Below are 20,682 nucleotides of genomic sequence, written 5' to 3'. Positions count from 1 at the left end.
GCAGTTTTGATGAAGCAAAAAATTGAGATTGGGAAGAGAAGATTGAGAACACAATAATGTTGGAGGATGCATGAGATACAGAGAACGTAAGGAAGAATGGAGGAGCGCATGTCTCGCAAGATATCAACACTAATGATGAGGAAGGAGAAGAGGAAGTAACCAACGATGAAGAAGGAGATGAGAACGTAGAAGATCAGTCTGGTGCGAGTGGGAGTGCTAGCAGAACAGGGAGGAATGTGCAGAAGCCATCATGAATGAAGGACTATATGTGTGAAGGGCTCAGCATGATAATAGAGCAAGATGAAGATGAGTTTATGGCTCTGGTGGTTGTGGTTGAAGATCCAAAAACCTTTGAAGAAGCCGCAAAGTTTGAGAAGTGGAGGAAGGCTATGGAGGCTGAGATGAAATCGATCAATGATAATAACACATGGGAGTTAGTAGATGTGCCAGAAAGTGTTAAAGTCATTGGAGTGAAGTGGGTTTACAAGACAAAACTCAACGAGAAAGGAGAAGTAGACAAGTTCAAAGCGAGGCTGGTGGTGAAGGGATTTCATCAAACCTATAGAGTCGATTTTTATGAGGTTTTTGCACCTGTTGCTAGGTGGGATACTATCAGGCTCATTCTCGGTTTGGCTGCACAAGAAGATTGGGTGGTTCTACAACTTAATCTTAAGAGCACCTTTTTGCATGGGGAGTTAAGTGAGGATGTGTTTGTGGAGCAACCAAAGCGCTTTGAAGTAGCAGGAGGAAGTGAGAAAGTTTACAGATTGAAGAAGGCTCTCTATGGACTTAGACATGCGCCAAGGGCTTGGTATAGTAGAATGGAGAGATACTTTGCAAGGGATGGCTTAAAGAAGTGCTATTGTGAGCACACGCTCTTCATCAAAGCTGGGAAGGAGGGAATCTTGGTATTGAGCTTGTATGTAGATGATCTTATCTATACAAGCAATTCCACAACAATGCTTGAAGACTTCAGAAGTGCAATGGAGAAAAAATTGCCATGACAAATCTTGGCAAGATGAAGTATTTTTTGGGAGTAGAAGTAACTCAAAATGAGAAGGGGATCTTCATCTGTCATAAAAAGTATGCTGAAGAGACTTTGAAGAACTATGGCATGGAGGATTGTAACTCTGTTAGGAATCTCATGGTTCCTGGAAACAAGTTAAGCAAAGAAGGGAATAGGACTAGCTTGGATGCTACATCCTTCAAGCAACTGGTGGGGAGCTTAAGATACTTAACAGCAACCAGACCAGACCTAATCTACTCAGTTAATATGGTCAGCCAGTTCATGGAGAGTCCGGGAGAACCACATTTAGCAGCTGTTAAACATATCTTAAGGTATGTTAAGGGAACACGTGACTTTGTGATTCAATATGGAAGAGGGAGAGACGCTGGTTTGGAAGGATATGTTGATAATGACTACGCAGGAGATGAGAGTGATAGGAAGAGTACTACTGGTTATGCGTTTATGTTTGGAGGAGGTGCGGTTTCTTGGGCTTCAAAGAAGCAACCAATTGTTACTCTATCAACTATAGAAGCTGAGTATGTAGCAGCAGCATATGGAGCATGCCAAGCTGTGTGGTTGAGGAATGTTCTAATTGATATCGGCTTTGATCAAAGGGAAAAGACAACATTGTTCTGTGATAATAGCTATGCTATCAAGCTGTCAAGTAATCTAGTCTTACATGGAAGGAGCAAACACATTAGTATCAGGTATCATTCTCTATGTGATTTGGTTGCAGAAGGAACAATCAAGTTGAAGTATTGTTCGACACAAGAACAAATCGAAGACATAATGACGAAGGCGGTAAATCTTATAGTGTTTGAGAAGCTTCGAGAAAGTTAAGAGTTGGGCAATTGGAAGTTTAAACTGAAACAAGGAGTTCGAATTTAAGGGATGGATTGAAGAATAATAAGTCTCTTGTATTGTCCTGATTATTAGGAGACTTTCACGTTTGTTTTATGAGTTTCTTGAGTCAATAACAAGCTCCTAGTTTATAGGAAACAACCTCTATATGTTGAGCTTATTTCGATTATGGTTGTTATATGATTTTGCTATTTAGACTTTGTAATTTCTTTGACGTCAATAAGAAAAACAGTTTTAGTATTCTAGTCTTGTTCCTTGTTTCTTACAACATTATTCAGATTTCAAAAAATCTGGGATTATGTTTGAGATATACGGTTTTTTTCAAAGAAATAAGTTATTTACTCTTTTGAATTGTTCGGAAAAAATGTGGGGATACCTTTGCGATAAAAAGACATGATCAACAAATGACAAATTATGGTTGTCTTTTACATGTTAGAGACTGTTCATGCTTTGTACATTTCAATTTTGCAATCAGTCGCTAAATGTTAAATGACACTAATGGACAAAGAGAAACTACAACACGTCATCACACTAGCTGATGATGACTGTTTGTTTGGTTTCTAGATTTTAGATTTTGGTTTATGGTTTTTAGTTTTTGGTTTCTGGATTTTGATTTTACAGCAGTTTTAGTTTTTTTTCAAAAACATGATTCGTGATTTTAGATTTTGGTTTTTGTTTTCAAAATAATAAAATATAAATATTTTTAAAGTAAAATATTTATTCTGGAAATAATAAAATATAAAATATCATTACCAAAACAAACAAGCTTATTTAAAATTGAAAAACAGCAAAACAAAAAAATAAATAATTGCTATGTTTAAACATAAATTATATATATATATATACTTTATTTATTCATTTTTTTTTATTTTTCTTATACTCATTCATAATATAGTAATATTTTTAGTAAAAAAAGAACTTAAAATCCATAGGACAAGTTTTGAAGAAAACCCATGAAACCATAATTTTCTTCTTTTTTTTTAGAAATAGATATATTTTTTTAAAATAGTTTCTCTGTATTTTTAATTGGTGATTTCTGTAGTTATCAATTTATGAATGTATAACTAGGGAAAATTGTTTTTTTAAAGCAAAAAAATGGTAACTATGTCCCTTTATACTAATCTATACTACTTTATGTCCCATTAGACTAATTTTTTCCAAAATGGCAGTAATGCCCTTAAAATTGTAATTTTTTATTCCTTTTTCGTTTTTTTTATTTTTTTTGTTCCTTTTTCGTTTTTTTTTTATTTTTTTATAAAAAAATCGATTTTTTTTTTCAAAATATAAAAATGAATATTCCCAAATATTTTGTTTCCATATTTTTAGGAACTGATTTTTTATCCGTAGAATACAACTAATATGTAGAAATTGGTTTCTACAGTTTTTTAGAATTATAGTAATGTTTAGATTTTGATTTCTACATGTTTTAGATTTATAGTAAATCTGTAGAAGTCGGTTTCTACGTGTTTTAGATTTATATTAATGTGTAGATTTTGATTTCTAAAGATTTTAGAACGATAGGTTAAGCGCGGAATGTGTATTCTAAATATTTTGAGAATACTCCTATCTACGTAGATCACGTATTCTAAACATTGTAGATTCAATGAAAAAAGTAGATTTCGTTTTCTACTTCGTAGAATGTCATTTCTACTTTATTTAGAACATAATATGAAATTTATAATTTTAACTTTTTTATAACTGAAAAAAATATCACTAAGTTCATATAGGTATTTTATCAAAAGTTTATATTTTTCCAAATTTTTTTTGTTTGTTAAACTATTTATTAAATTTATTTTCAAAAATATTAAAGGGTGTTATAGGAAAATATGACACAAAATATAGATTAGTCTAAAGGGACATAGTTACCATTTTTTTGCTCTAAAAAAACAGTTTTCCCTAACTATTTTAACATAGAAAAAAAAACTAACTACAGTTTGCAAAGAAAAACCAAGAAAACATAGATTTTAGTTTTTGTATAGAAAATGTAGTTTTCTTAAAAATCTGATTTTCCTGAATTTTAGGGAATCTATTTTAGAAAAATCTTGATTGGTAAAAAAGTCTTGATTAGAAAAATCTAAACTAAGAATTCCGTACGTACATAATTAAAATCAATAACATTCCAAAAAAATTTCCTATTTTAAAGCAATCACTATAACTAACCATAGCAATCTTATTAACTCTATATTCATATTATGTTTTCAAAACTTGCATGATCACTTATCTATCCGGTAGCTTTGTGAGGTTCTGGTGGTTATCTTTAAGATTTTTTTTATTAAACCTATCCCACTCGGATCAAACATATATTGCTATTATTATTAAAGGCTGTTCAATATGGTAAAACCGAACCGTATCGAACCGAACCGAAATAGACAATATGGTTTAGTTTTGGTATATACCATATAAACCGAATGGATATAATTTTATAAAAACCGTAGGATTTGGATATGGTTTGGTATATAACCGATTAAACCGAATAAACAGAACAAAACCGATTAAAAGTTGAAACATGTAAATATGTATATATTTTATAACAATACATGAAAATCTATTTGTTACATAAGTTAAATTTGTGTAATAACTACTACCATAATTTATAGTAATAAAGAACCTTAATTTGTAAAATAATTGAACTATAATTAAATAACAATACATCGTAATTTAGACATCTTATTTTCTAAGTCTTCTTTTGATATTTTCTCTTTATTTTAGTCTTCACTAAATTAATATGAAGATTATAAATTTGATGGACAATAATTAATAGAAAATTTTCACAATTTTTTTCTTATCTGTAAACAAACAGAGTTTCATGTTCAATTAAAAAAGCATAACTTTAATGAACACTAAATATGGAAGAGTGAAAAAACTTTTATTTCATGTTTCTGTTTTGTTTCATATTTTATTTTCAAAATTTCAAGCTTTCATTTTAGTTATAGATTTGATTATTTTATTTGATGGTAAAAGCATTTTTATTTTTTTGTTTATTTATTTGAATATGTAATATGTTTTTTAATAAATGACTGTGTTGACAATATAACTCTAAAATTCATATAATATGATCTCAAACTAAATAATTATTTTTTTTTGTATTAAACCGAATAAACCGAAAACCGACGGTATATAAACCGAACTGAACCGAAGTAAATATGGATTTAGAATGATAGTTATATTTTACTAACCGAAATACCGAAAACAAAAAAAAAATGAACCTAAACCGAACCGATATCCGGATTGAACATATTCACAAAACAACCTAAACATGTCTAAGAACTCAACTTTTTCTTTTCTCACAAAGCTCATGCTTTTTAATAACTCATGGCGAGTTCAAGTAAAATGTTTATATTCATGGAAGAAAAACACATCTTTTGGAGGAAATTCTTTTGAAATAACAATAAACAAAATTCAAGGACAATCTCTATCTTAAGTAGGTCTCTTTTTACCTAGACATGTTATTCCAAGTTAATTTAGATGAATTGTTTCGAGTAAAGCTACATCACCGACAGTGAAAAAAAACAAGTTTCGAGTTAAGTAACATATTGTTTCTCTTTACCAAAAAAAAAACATATTGTTTTTGGAAAAAAATCTGTTAGAAAAGCAGATGGGTTTAGTCAAATTTTGAGTCGACAAGATAAGCCCACTTATTTACTTATAACAGATTTTAACCATTTAATCTGGAAAACTTATGGTTAATAGAAAATTAAAATTGTTACTCAATTATATTGGTTCTATATATTAACTTATAAATTCTCTTATTAATTTGATCTTTTAATATTTAATGGAGCTTAAGTGCTAGAATAATAATATACAAAATTCAATTTATATTAGTGAATTATATGAACAAAAAATATTTGTTTGACCATTCTAATATTTTATATATGTATTTCTTATTTGTTTTTAGTTTATATTCATGTTTTTATATATTTACAATAATATCATCTCTTTACTTTAATATAGATTTAATGAATCTATAAAATAATTATATATATAGTATATATTTATATCATTATAAATTTTCCTATAATTTTATTTCTTCAGTATTATAGAGAACTATTTTACAATGTACATATATATAATACAATTTGATATTCTAAACAATAAATTACAACATATACACAATAAGAATGTGATGTGTAAACATGTTTTTATCCGTAAAAATATAATGTGTAAACAAATATAATATGGTAAATGTTATATATCTATAATATTCAATCTATAATTTTATTTCTTCAGTATTATAGAGAACTATTTTACAATGTACATATATATAATACAATTTGATATTCTAAACAGTAAATTACAACATATACACAATAAGAATGTGATGTGTAAATATGTTTTTATCCGTTAAAAAATACGAACCCGCGCGGGCGCACGGATCCAACTAGTTCAAACTTAATATATACTACAAATAGAATACAAGAACACTAGCTCTAGTTCGATCTTTTAAACTAACTAGTGTATGTTCATCTCTTGCTTATTACACGTCTAAGTGTGCAAGCAAGCAGTTCTATTACCCATTGCTTAAGCAACAAAAAATAACAAACTTCGCTTTGGATATTATATTAAAACTACAAAAGTAATTTACAAACTTAAGTTATCATTTGTATGATCCTTCACATTGAATAGCAAATATCATTAACTACTTTCATTACCAGAAAAGCAAAAAACCCGGCAAATCTTTAAACAGCAAACGACCAGAGTTTGCCTGTAAGAATAATAGTCTTGACCTTCATTCCACAGATCAATCAATACCTAGTGCTATTCCTCCTTCCCCACCACTTCCTCTTCACCTTCTCCATCGAACCACTGCTCTCTTCACTCCCAAGCTTGCTCAGTATCATCTTCGTTTCCCTCAACCTCCCTCCATAATCCTTCTTCCACGTCTCAAACATCTGTTTCAACCTCCTCAGCTCTCTGTCTGGGTTCAAGTTCGCTTCCACCTGACCAGACTTCACTTCCACCAAGAACTTCGCATCATCACCAAACACTTGAGCTCTCTGTTCAAACTCCTCCGCCAACCGTCCAATCACACTAAGACCAGCACTCATAGGCTGTTGTTGTTGTCTCCCCCCTCCTCCGTTGCTTGCCTGACTCTTGAACTGATTACTGCTTGAATCCCAATCCGTTGCATCACTTGCATTGACCGATGCATCCGAGTTTCTAGCAGAGTCCTCAACCGCTAGGCTTTTCTTTGCTATGGAGAGGCTAGATTGCAACGACCGCATTTGCTTCTGCCAGATTTCTTCCATTGATTTCATCTTTGTCTCGTATTCTGACCAACGGTTCTCGTACTGTTGAAGCCTCTGTTGAAGAATGTCGTTCTCCTCTTCTTTCTCACGCAGAGCAGCTTCAGATTTAAGTACTCTACGTTGAAGGTCGGAAAGTACAGATGCCTTCACTAGTACCTCGCCTGACTCATTTGTCTGCGCAGTTGATTAGTAACCAAAGCAAAAATAGAACAATCAATGAGATTTACTAAAACAAATAGATACTGTGAGACGATAAGAAGGTGAATACAGTCTTACTAGTACCTTAGTGCCTACAGATTTTAGCCATCTAAGATCTCCTGAGCATCTTCTAACCAACCAGCCACGAATTGCTGCAAGAATATTACAGTAACTCAATGTCAAAGATGAAATCAGTTTGAGATTGTATTTCATGAGAAGACCAACAGCAAACCCTTTTACCTGACTGTATCAAAACCGACGCATCGGTTATACCCTTATACTGTTTCCTAGCAAACTTGCTTTTAACTTGGCTTTGTATAGTAGCTGCAGCCCTATGCCTCCTTCGTAACTCGGCAAACTCTTTTCTTACTTTATCTCCACGAACAACTGTTGAAAAAGAGGTGGGAGTAAGCCATATCTCATGTTAAGCCCAAATTATATCTCATGTTAAAGCACTGAGACAAGGGAGTCATACATGACTGAAGAATAGATATCCCCATTTTAAGCTCCTTCAGGTGACAACGTGCTTGGTATCCTCTAAAAGAGCTTTGGACACGTAAAATGCCATGGAGAGTACGGTTCCTTGTATCTTCAAGAACCCCAATCTGCAATGCACATGAGACTACTATTCATGCCTCTTTCTAAAAGAAAGTCTTTGACATCAAGCCGAGCAGCTATTTATACCTGGCCGGTTCTGAAAAACAACTTCGTGTAGCCAACTTGGTACATCTCCGGCAAGATATTAAACTGATGGAGGATCGCAACTGAGACACTTAGAGGATCTTTATCAGCAATGTTCTCCACCAGAAGGAAACCATACCTGTTGTGTGATCATTTAAAGAAACAATGTGGTTAGAAGATAAGCATGTAAGGTGTCTTGCATAACTGATAAATGATGGATGGCACCGTCACCTTCTGGCAAATTTCTGATGAGACACTCTTGTAGGAAATCCAGACCGTGAGATTCGAACCACTTCTAAGACCCCACAACATCTAAGCTGCTGTAAGACAAGTCCTTGCTCATACAACCCTGGAGACTGAACGTTATTTGGCTTGATGCAACGAATGAAATGTGGGGTAGTGTTCCCTAAACGTTGCATCAATTGGAATAGTTGACCCTGGACAAAAAGATCCATGTAGATGATTAATAATCAAAATATTATGGAGGATAAGAAAGATGCATCAAATGTTCATAGTGAGAGAGGCAACAACTGGTAATCTTCACATCACATCAATGCAGGTAATGAGCTTTAAAGTAAAAGAGGCAAAAACTGGTAATCTTAGACACAAACCACAACAAGATCAAAGCGGTATTCTTGACATCACATCTATGCAGATAATGAGCTTTAAAGTAAAGCAGGTAACTAGAACTAAAGTAACACCAAGTTTGTGTTTTGAGGCCAAAACAAGCTACCTTAAATTTGGTAGCTACACTCAACCGCTGGGAATCAGCACCACCTGCTTTGTACAAAGGACCGACTACAGGTTTTTCGGATTGGATCAGCATGCTAGAAGCAAACGCTTGAGGAAGGTGGCACGAGCAAGAGGACAAAAGCTGAATAGAATCCAAGTGCAACAGGTCTCTGTTCTTCTCTAGAAATCCTGTTGTGTCATATGTAACCTGATTCAGACAAAAAAAAAAAGCTATCAAAAAGCATTCACGACCGAGACTAGATTCATGCTTGCTATCAAATGTCTATATCTCCAAAGAAATGCCTTTTTGTTTCATGGAATGCCTTGTTGATTGGGGTCACTGAGATTTCAAGAGCTATTACCTCTCCTGCATAATGCACAACTGTGAAAAGCTTCTCTCGATCTCCTCTGAAACATGAATTAGAGTGTAGATGCTGTTTTAGCTTGTTTGCAAGTGTCAAATCTGTGCCATTCGGAAATGTTGATTCCTCGTCCAAAAGAGAAAGCAGCCCCAATGGTTTCTGCACAGATATTGAGACTTAGGTTGCTAAAAGTATACATTTTTAATTAAACTATGGTTTTCTAGTGTATTAAAAGTTAAAACTCTATTATATTATTACGGTGTCCATCTAGCTATCTGGCTTCTAATTATCTACCTTTTCAAAGAGACTAAGACAATCTTGGTTGTCCTCAAAATCAACCCTTGTCCAGTCAATACCATCTTGGATATATTCCTGAAACAATAGAAAGAAAGATTAACACCTTCGATTGGAGAACTACACTACCTGGTAGATTTACTACATAAACATGTATAGTTCAATCAGGAAGGGGATACTTTACCTCTTGCTCCAGCTTGAATAGATGACGGTTAAAGTGTTGCTGCAATCTCTCATTTGCATAATTTATACAGAACTGCTCAAAGCTATTTTTCTGCACAAGAGTGTAAAGTTGTTCCCCAAATCAGTAATACACAGAAAACAAAAATGCATAGATAAACGATTTCAACGATTCATTTGCCAAATATATTATAATGGTTGTCATTATTTAAAGATGCAACTGCAAACTTAAAGGTCTACTGATGTCAGATTGCAACTGTAATTTTTTAAAGGGCAGAAAAGAAGCATACATCAAATGATTCAAAGCCATAGATATCAAGAATGCTGATGGATCTCCCAGTTCGCCTCTTCCCCACTGCAAGAGACTTGTTGATCTGCTCAACCAGCCAGTCAAACAGGCATGAATAAACCGATTTTGCTAAAGCATCTCTTGCATCAATGGCCTGAAAGCAAATCAGCATTATAAAATAATGTCAACAATGCTACTTCAACTTTGATTATACACAAAAAATGCTAGTAGTTCTCGTTAAAATATACCTGCGGTAGTGTTAGCTTCTGCACAATGGTATCTTTTCCAACTCTCATGTTACGTTTCGATAAACTTAGCTTAAGATCAATGATGTTGCACCCAATTAATTTAGCAACAGTTGACAAACCTGAAAATAGCCAATGCAACACGTAGGTAAGTCTCCTGTCAGATGAGATGATACATACGAATTAAGCAACAAACACTCATACGTCCAACACCAAGACCCAAGAGAATTAAAGAGAAACTTTCAGAGATGACGCTTGTAGAAATGTCATGAATATATAAAAGACATCAGAAGGCAACATCTTAAGAAGTCGTAGTGGAATGCAAATCCAACGTTCATAGACACAAGAAAAAGAGAAACATTTACTCAAATAAAGTGGACTGAACATGCTTACTTTCATCTGCTACAGGCTCAACATGGTTTTCATTGTCAATAACGGTGAAGGAAACATTCCCCAGCCATAATACTGCAGCAAGCATTGCGAACACACTTTCTTGATCTTCTTTACTAACATGAACAATGTCTAGAGCTTCCTGTAACATCGAAGAGTCTTTAAATCAATCGAGAGAGAGAGAGAGAGAGAGAGAGAGAGAGAGAGAGAGAGACAAAATACAAGTCTGAAAAGAGTAGAGAAGAGGAATAAGAAGTCTCTTAGTGAAAGAGAGAATTACCTTAACACTATGAAAACGTTCAGCATCATCAACTCCATTGATTGAATAACAATTACTCTGTCCCAAATACTTGTACTCATGTGCGCTTGTCAGATTTAGCTTCTCTGTGTATATATGTGGAAATGGAGGAAAAATGAACACAAATAAATAAGTTTTCACCAGTTACTTCAATTAACTCAACAACTGATAGTTGACACAATTTTATATATGGAAGATGCAACTGAAGAAGTATTTTAAGCACAAAAAGTCAATTAGGATTACATCGAAATTTAATCCTAAAACATTTTACAGGCGATCAAGAACGATGTCAGAAGGTTTAAAAGTCTCCTTTAAAAGACTCCTTCCATTTGCCTAAGCATACCTCTTAACGCAGGTGAAGCCCCAGCACAAAGTTGGTAAAATATATGGTATGACCTTTCCCCTTCAGCACATTGGACCACTCTAGACTGTTAAAATAGGTCAACGTATAAATAAAAAATGTCAATGAATCATTTCAAAAAAAACGGAAAGATATTAAGTAGGGAAATTCATCTAAGAGAAGCTACCTTTTCTAGTAAAACTGCAAAATTTGAACAGGCAAGAAAATGAAGTTAAGTTAGCTTTGTAAAGGAAAATGAACAAACACCGTGAAGCAGTGTGGTTATAAGGTTTACACTTACAGGTCTGAACTTGAGCACCCGATATCTTTCCGCTTTCACTAAAATGAATCTCTATCAGCTTCCCCTGTAAATTTTAATACCAAAACAGTATTGTGAGACATAAGAGAATCAAAATGTACAAAAGAACACAATGATGAAGGGCTTACAAAACGACTAGAGTTATCATTTCTCAAAGTTTTAGCATTTCCAAATGCTTCCAAAATGGGATTAGTCTTAAGTATCTCATACTCGATCCCGCTTCCACCTCCGAGAGCAGCCAAGTATTGCATAGCTATCTTAGCTGTCTCAGTTTTCCCTGCTCCACTCTCGCCGCTGTATGACAAAGAGAATCTTGTGATAAGAATACACCACAAAATACACAAACTAGAAGCACTACTTCATTCAACAAATCCACTTAAAAGATGACGTTTTACTAACCTGATAATGATAGATTGGTTAACCTCATCTGGATATGAAAAGATAAAACTGTGTGAGAACTGAAATGCTTTTAATGCTAATGTTCCACAATTAACAAACAAAGAAGCATGATCCCACCGCGTATCATTTCACGAATTGCTGTGTCTGCAATGGCATAGACATGAGGACTTTCGTTTGATTTCTTCCTGTATGCTTCAATGTAGCGATTTCCATACAGAGGAACCTCCTTGAAAGGATTCACAGCCACCAAAACTGGTCCAGCTTTTGTCTAGCACCATAAAAGGAAAAAGGTTAGAAAAAAAAAACAATAGTAAAATGCTGGAAACATATATGGTAACAGATTCAGGGGGAAAGACTTACATATATCATGTCTTGGTTGTACCTATAGTTGAGATTGTACAACACTGATGGCTCATTTAAGTAACTTAGTTGCATTAGATCATCCACTCCATCAAGAATATCAGGATTTGCAGGTACTAGAGTTTCTGATATAACTTTCATAACCTGTTAAAATCAATGCAGAATCAAAACACTTGAAATATTATTAACTCATGCCCTATCTTAGGAATACAAAAGGTCACTTACTTTTCCCTCTGGCAAAGAGATAACAGACTCTTCTCCTGAAGTTGACAGTATCTTCCCAAGCTCCCAGTTACCATTTGGAAGTTGAACCCAAGATTGCAGTATCTAAAGTTGGAAAAAAAACTGTCAAAATCTCATTCCATATACATAAGTTTGTTCTCAGCTTTGGTAAAAACCCACCTTCTTCCGAGCATATGCGCTAGTATCACTCCACCTGCGTTCATCATTCTGAGGCAAGGGCATTGTAGCAGCACCAGGCTCCACATCATCAGTTAAAGACTGCTCTTCAAGGGACACACCGTGACCACTATATGGTGAATCCTCACTATCTCCAGCTTGACTAACACCATTCCTCAAGCCAACACTCGGTCTAGAAGAATTTTCGCCATCGAATCTGTAGTCTGCTGGCAAAGATTTAAGAGACAGCATGGATGGAGACACCTTTTGGGACATTGTTGCTGCAGGAAAGAAGGAAGGAAGCTAATAAGCTCAAATGAAAGTATCTCAAGATGAAAAGAAGACAATCACATTCATGGTTTCAATCAAAGCTTTTAGAAGAAGAACCCCACTCAAAAAGACCTATCTAGTTTTTGATTAAACATAATGGAGGGGACCATAACTCTAGGACATAGACCGAACTGCTTTTCTTTCTCTCGAGCTTCAGTCACTGTTTTCAAGTTCCTCAATCAAATGTTTTAGGCCTATCTCTTGGATAAAATAAAGTCTTATCTACAGATCTCATGCATACATTCACCAAAATTTGATCTTTCATTATAAAAGGTATATTATATCTTGAGAAGAAGATTATTAAACAAAGAAAAAAACTTTCAACAAATTAAATTTATCAAATTGACAAAAAAAAAAACTAAGTTAGAAAGCTACAAACTTTATATCTAGTAAGGCAGAATACATAGATACACAAAAAAAAAATGCAGAAACTTTCAAATTTTCAAGTACCTTACAAAAAGTTAGATTATCGGGAGAAAACTTCAGATTCTAAGAGAAGACTGAGAGATCTCAGGCGCTGGAGAGAGTTCTGATTCAGTGACTTCAGACAATGAGAGTAAAAAAGGTAAGAGTAGAAACCAAAATGCCCTGGGAGTAACAGTGGTGAGACTTGCTTTAAATATTTCAATTTACTGAGAAATTTGGGAAGTGCTGCTGCGAGTGAGTGAAGAAGATGCAGCAGAGCTTTTTCTCTGCTTCACAAGAATAATAAAAAAATGGAAACTGCTGTTTATTTTTGAGCCTTTTATCTTTGAACTCAACAAAAAGAATTACAGTTTTTTTTTATTTTTTAATTCGAAAATTTTGAATGTTTTTTACCACCAACTGAATTTTGGTCACCTCACGTGGTATGAAATGACGTACTATACCCTCGTTTTTCTTTTCCTAACTCAAGTTTCAAATTTTTTCTGTTACTGATATTTAATGTTCTTAATTCAGATTACAGTTGTACAAAAAAATATTCGAATTACACATACGATTCCATCTTTCAAAATTTTGAGATTAACACATACGATTCCATCTTTCAATCTTAACTGAAGTTTCAAAGTTCTATATGCTTAGTTTTCAATATAAAATCTGCTGTATTTATGTTTTTCATATGACAATATCAGTTTACTTGAATTTTGATCAGCAGATTGTATATCTAATAATGATTGTTTCGTTGAGAAAAATAACTCTACCATGTTATCTCGGCCATTGAATTATCAACAAACTAATTAAATTCCTTTCTCAAAAAAAAAAACAACCAAATTAAAGTGCAAGATATAAAGAGATTGTTATCTGTCCAGATATTCTACCATTTTTTTTCAAAAAAACTGGTTGAAAATAAAAATATTAAATTTATTTTCAACGATTAAGTCAACCAAAAATTAATTAACACGATGCTGATTTTTTTATGTATACTAGGTTTTAATAGAAAGGTACAAACATCCTTTTGAATAGGGGTGGACGTTCGGGTACCCGTTCGGGTACCCGTTCGGGTACCCGTTCGGGTTCGAGTCGGGTATTTCGGACTTTCGGGTATTTCGGTATAGAGGTGTAGAACCCGTTCGGGTATTTCTGTACTTCGGGTCGGGTTCGGGTATTTTTAGTTCGGTTTCGGTTATTTCGGACCGGGTTCGGATATTTAGATTTTGAAAAAAAAATTTAAAATTTTCATTTTTCAAATTTCTTGCATTTAAATATATAACTTTCACTTAATTATTTTTTGTATTTTTAATAGATTGAATGGTTAATAGATTTGGACATAACATTTTCAAACTAAAAAGATATTAATTTGGTTATTGTTTTAAAATTTTGGATGTAACTTTTTGTTAATTGTTGAAATAAAAAGTTTGACATGTATTTTAAGTGCATAGCAAATCATCTTCTACGTAATTGTATGTATATCATATGAATTTAAAGTATGTGTAGTATCAATATAAATATTTTATATAAAATGAAAGATGTAAATTAAAAATATAAAGTTAATTATACATATGTTCGGTTATCTTCGGATATCCATTCGGGTTCGGATATTACTCATTTGGGTTCGGATATCCAATCTCTCCTAATTTAATATCCGTTCGGATATTTTGCTACTTCGGTTCGGATTTCGGTTCGGGTTTTTCGGATCGGGTTCGGGTGTCACTTCGGATTTTGGGTAAAGTGCCCACCCCTACTTTTGAAGGTCACACTAACGATTAACACACAACCAATATATGAAAGATCTCTAATAGAAATCTTCATGATATTCTGAAACCAAGTTCTTAAGATATAAATAATATTAGCTATAGATTATGAAATCATTCAACTTATACAACGTACATGCCTCAATGGAACAAAAAGACTAAATAAAAGTAAAGTTAATGGTGTGTACACACAACTCAAATCGTCATTGACTTTAACAATTTGGTATATGATGTGTTTCTTAATGAAATTAGATTATCAAAGCTAATTGCGATTGACATCACCTTCTATTTCACGCTATCATTACTTATTTTTAATCTTCAAGTACATATATATGAGTATTGTTACCTTTTCGAATATGAAAAACATGTCCGGCCATGTGATCAAGTATGCCTTTTGAAATCAGTTTTTAATATGTCGACCACATTATAATGTCACATTAAGAAATAGCCGGGGGAAATCGTGATTGCAAAGTTGCTATTATGTGTAAATCCTAAACTCATTTTCAGTTCTCACCCAAAAATATAAAAGGTTGAACTCAATGATGAAAAGGTCAAAAGACTTTCAAACACATCACAAGGGATTACCCATCTGATGCTTCTTTTAGATATGTTATCAGCTTTGTTTCCCACTTTCTACATTTCGTCGTGTTCCATATTTATCAATGTTTAGATTTCATGTCCGAATATAGATTGGGTTTGGTTTATAGGTCAATCCAAAGCTGTGCGTGAAGATAGATAAACAATAATGCAAATGAAAGAAAAACTGTATTCTTATAACTTAGACGATATAATCACGGAACCAAATAAAAGTATTCTTTCTTGTTACATGTGAGAGTAGGATTAGACATATATAAGACTATGCTAATAACATGACTGGAGTCGGATTAAATTAAAATATTCATTCTTCTTCATCGCGTATCCGAATCTTGTAAACTTGGGGCCATGTTTAAATTCTCTTTTACGTATTGAAGCTACCATTTTTGTGAAACTTTTTTGATCAATTTTTTCCTCTCAAGAGTTCCAAACAGCAATGACTTTAGCCACCAATTACCATCTTCAGATCATAGGACACACACACACTCAGCCACACATAAAAGCAGCAGCAAAGTCTTAGAACATGCAAAGATGTCTAACACCGATCATTTTCACACTTGTGAATCGCACTAATCATGTCAACACCATGCAAACATATTATATAATAACTTACTACAACAACAACAGCAAAATGACAATACCACCTTGGTTACTGCTTCTCAAAATACTATTCCATCATTGATTGAATCTTATCAATCATATTCCATAACCCCATCAACATAATTTAGAGGGGTAGATAAAAGAGTTATCATCAAATTCCTATCAATGTTTATGTTATGCCCACTCAACAAATCCAAGAACAGTTAATACATAAACCATTTTTTAATAGATGAACGAAAAACTAATTCCTTCATCTAGTAATTTAGAACTCTATCTTTAACCCCAAAAAAACTGTACTTAGAACCCTTATGAGTAAAAAGATATGATTAGACCTTTGGATCAACTATATCTATACGAACCCCTTTTATTTTTAACCTAGAGAAGGTTCCTTGGTCGCCATGCAAAGGTCCTGCGTCCTTAATTCCTCATATGTTTGTTAAGTCGTTACCAGATGGTGCTTAAAAGTTGGTGATTTTGGTGACGTAGTCCTCATCATCTATAAAACATAATCCATATATATTTCATTCAATTTTGCAAATACTTATCGTGTCCTTTAACGTATTGCATGTGGTGAAGTGTGCCTTTTGAAAATCACATTCCATTGCCTCCCGCATTATACATTATTACATGCCATTTAAGAAGATAAAGCAATGGGAAAATGCTCTGCAAATGTGCGACTGTGTAAATATAAGGAGAGCTTTTGACAACAAAAAGCTGTAAAGTCATTTGATATAAAAATGTCACAAAACACACCACAAGGGACTGTTTGTTAGATATATCTCTTTTTGTAGATATTAATCAATCAACTTTGTCTGCCACTTCATATTTTCAGTCTTCGGGTCTCGATTTCACTTTCAGACCCACTCCACAGAACTTGTTATATGAGAAAATAACCAAGATAACACATTTATATGAAATATTCCGATTTTTAAAACTCACATTCGTTATATAAATCCCAAAATAACACCGACAAGGAAAACCCTCCTTTGTTTTTTACTTTGTAAATGTACAAAATATTGCAAAATATCAATGTCACTTTTTTCCTAATGAAACTGCCTTTTGTTTTGGTGAGAGCTTGTGCACATCCTTCTCCCAATCCAATTTTCCAAGCAATGACTCTGGCCATACTGCACAACAAAAGAAACCAAGTAAAATTTTAGGACAAAGTAGTTTCATATTATCTTCAACGCACTACAATGTAAACCTCATGGAACCAAAAACATGTAGCTGTAAAGTGGTTAAAAGAAACCCAACCATAAAGGTTTAAACCTGAAGTATGATAAAAAAATCCAATCAGCAGTTACACTAATGGTAATGGATTAGCCAGAATCCGTAACAAATTCACCCTTATCCACATTTCTCAGTTTACAATTACAAAGCACATTTTTTTACAAACTAAAGCACAGAGAACAGATCACCAGAAGTGTTAATACTCAAGTTACTTAAATAACACATGCCCAATTGGCCGATTCACTAAAAACGGAAGTTAGAAGTTTCAAGACATTAGACACTCATATATGCATCAAACTTTCTATTTTCTACAAGGCCTTGAATGCTTTCAGCACCCTCTTTATTTCTTAGGGTTAAGACAGGAGTCAAAAAAGTTTCTTTATATTATCTACACAGCCAAGGTTAGCGCATTACAGGGAGATTTAGCTAGGAAACCCAAAGATACCATAAAAGCAAGGATATATACTGCAAACAGAGAAAGGAGCAGCAAGAGAAATGGAGGAACTAGTTTTTTGCCTATGCATTTTCTTGATCAAGCAGTCACATTTGACTGCCATATCTATCACCATTGCAAAACAGATGCCTAAACGAAGATTTAACTTCAATAACCCATACAAATGACAATGTTCTTGCAGCCACACAAAGACAACAACGGAGAAAACAAACAAAGGGTTCTTAAAATACAAACCTCAATCCAAATCTTCCTGCCTGGTCCCAAGATTAGAACCACCTCCACCACCAGCACCACCACCACCACCACTTCCAGGTGGTCCTGACCCTGAACCATCCCGTCTCCCACCAAACGTCCAAGGAAGCTGTACACTAAAGCTCCTCGGAGTCTGCCCACCATCCCCACTCGTCTGACCTCCTTGCCCCTGACCCCTACTCTCATAATCAGGATCATCCGTAGGCAACTCATACCGACAAACGGGACAAGAGTTATGCAACTCCAGCCACGGCATCAAACAATCCTGATGAAACACATGCTTGCAAGGCATCTGCTTCACATCGCCGCCATCCTCAAACTCATCCATACAAACAGCACACTGGTTCATCTCAGACTTCAACATGTCCTTACTCACCTTAACAGTAGGCAGCCCCTCGATAGCCGACTTCGAAGCCGGAGGAGTTCCGTAGCGGTTGGGATCATTCTCCGCGAGCTGCTGGATCAGCTGCTCGAGACCAGGGCCAAAGAAGTAGTCCCCGAGATGCCCCGGGGCTTGGTTAGAGGGATCCAGAGGATGATCCTCGATCAAGAACTGCACGTGCGTGCCGCTGGATTGGAGATGCTGGAGATGGTTCTGGAGGAAGGAAACCGGATCAAAGGCGCCGCCTTGAGGCTGGTTCTGGGCAGAGCGGGGTCCGAAGAAGCTCGGGTTTGCGGAGGAAGGAGGAGGAGCGGAGGAGCCGAAGAGGAGAGGGAGCAAGGTGGAGAAAGGATCGGCCATGGGGAAGAAATCGGAGGCGGCGGGGTTGAGATTCTGGGGCAGAGTAGGGACGGGTTCGTCGTATTCTTCAAGAAAGCCGCCGGAGCAAAGAGGACAGAAAGGATCAGCGGCGGAGGAGATTGAGATGTTGACTGTGTGGTTGCACTGGTAGCAAAAGAACATCTTTTCGACCACGGGGGCGGTGGAGGCAGCTGAGTTTCCGCCGGAAGACATGACGGAATCTGCGAAATTTCGTCGGAGGGAGAGATGAGAGAGAGAAGAAAAGAACCGTCACGGGAGAGAGAGAGAGAGGAGAGAGAATATTCTTTGGTATGTGGCCGACTCAATGTTTTTCCTACAGAATGATTAAAGTATTTGGGCTTTACCATACAGTCAGCCCATGTAATGTTTTTCTTTACTATTAAGGAATGTTATATTGTCATATATTGACTTCTGACTTTGGAGATTTTTTTTGTGGAATTATCCTTTTTGTGGATTCTATACTAATTTTGCAAAAAGAAAATTTAGATTTTAATAGAATCTGTTGAATACTGAATCTGATAACTTTCCTTTACAAATTTATTACAAAACTGAATTGAGAGATAAATATACTCAGAGTTTAACTAGAAAATAACAGAATTACAAATAAACCGAACCCGAAAAACCTGAACCGAACCGAACCTGATCCAATAAAATGACTCTGAACCGATATGAATCCAACACAATACCGAGTGGATCTAGTTTTATATTATTTCAGGTTATGGGTGGGTATTATTCGAACCGAACCCGAATTTAAATGGATATCCGATAGAACCCAAAACATTCAAAATCCCAAAAAAAAATTGTACCGAACATGATCTCGATTTATAATATGTATACAAAATACACTAATGGTGACCAAGGAATGACGAGGAATAATGCATTTTCTACCATTTCGAAAAAATTATCATTCACAAGGGATAATTTTTCCTAATCATTCCAGTTCATTACTTTTTTGTGTAGAGAAATAAAGAATAAAATTATTCCTTGTTAAATTTGAAAAGGAATGGTCACTACATTCCTTTCTTCCTGCTATTTTAAATTCCATTCCTGCTATTTTGTTTCTATGCATTTCTTTCTTATTCTTTCCTCTTGTTTCCAGAATTGTTACTAGTCGGATCCTAAAGATATTGAAGAACATCTAAAATAATTGTCTATTACACGAAGGTTGATGGTTGAAAGTGGTGGTGATGCTTAAGGGTTTTAGATTTGGTTTTGTTTTCGTTGAATAATTGTCTATTACATGAGAACTTGGTTTTATGGTCTTATCTATTTTGTTTAATTTTGAATGATCACGTTTGATGTTCTTTTCTTATTTTTGAATCGATTTTACTTATGTTTTGGTTACAAGATATGTACTGATCAAATACTTTAAAACTGAAGAACCGATTTTACTTATGTTTTGGTTACAAAATAGATACAAATGAGGTACTTTTAAACTAAAGAACCGATTGGGATCCGAACCCGAAAATACATTGGATTGTACCGGTTCTTTGAGGATTTACTAACCACGGCCCGGACCCTTTAGAACCCAAATCGGTCTCAAACCGAACTTTCATATAATCTGAATGGACTGATTTTGATAAACCCGAAAAACTGAAATCCGATTGGACAAAATAGAAACCGGATTGGGACCCCGAATGCTCATGCCTATTACATAATCAGTAAACAAATTGAATAAAATTTAAATAC

General features: G+C 34.6%; 2 protein-coding genes across 2 annotated transcripts; both read right to left on the bottom strand.

The window, feature by feature from the left end:
- Positions 1-6,400: 6,400 nt before the first annotated feature.
- Positions 6,401-13,677, bottom strand: LOC125599269 (myosin-1-like). Its single transcript, XM_048772700.1, has 24 exons — positions 13,380-13,677; positions 12,603-12,880; positions 12,426-12,527; positions 12,201-12,344; positions 11,958-12,108; positions 11,841-11,868; positions 11,570-11,735; positions 11,424-11,487; positions 11,310-11,323; positions 11,126-11,210; positions 10,765-10,868; positions 10,488-10,626; positions 10,098-10,216; positions 9,851-10,003; positions 9,565-9,654; positions 9,381-9,458; positions 9,087-9,245; positions 8,726-8,932; positions 8,224-8,429; positions 7,996-8,131; positions 7,787-7,916; positions 7,552-7,698; positions 7,396-7,463; positions 6,401-7,287 (listed from the first exon to the last, which is right to left on the bottom strand). Exons 2-24 carry the CDS (start codon positions 12,873-12,875, stop codon positions 6,610-6,612), a joined length of 3,441 nt encoding a protein of 1,146 aa, XP_048628657.1. The 5' UTR covers positions 12,876-12,880; positions 13,380-13,677; the 3' UTR covers positions 6,401-6,609.
- A 3,507-nt stretch (positions 13,678-17,184) lies between these two features.
- LOC125599268 (E3 ubiquitin-protein ligase RING1-like) lies at positions 17,185-19,390 on the bottom strand. The gene is made up of 2 exons (XM_048772699.1): positions 18,213-19,390; positions 17,185-17,421 (listed from the first exon to the last, which is right to left on the bottom strand). The coding sequence occupies exon 1, from the start codon at positions 19,183-19,185 to the stop codon at positions 18,214-18,216; it is 972 nt and encodes a 323-aa protein (XP_048628656.1). The 5' UTR covers positions 19,186-19,390; the 3' UTR covers positions 17,185-17,421; position 18,213.
- Positions 19,391-20,682: the final 1,292 nt, after the last annotated feature.

Source organism: Brassica napus, unplaced genomic scaffold, assembly GCF_020379485.1.
Source record: "Brassica napus cultivar Da-Ae unplaced genomic scaffold, Da-Ae ScsIHWf_1826;HRSCAF=2462, whole genome shotgun sequence".
Taxonomy (NCBI): Eukaryota; Viridiplantae; Streptophyta; class Magnoliopsida; order Brassicales; family Brassicaceae; genus Brassica; species Brassica napus.
The sequence above is the reverse complement of the archived record's forward strand: the minus strand, read 5'-3'. Positions and strand labels throughout refer to the sequence as shown.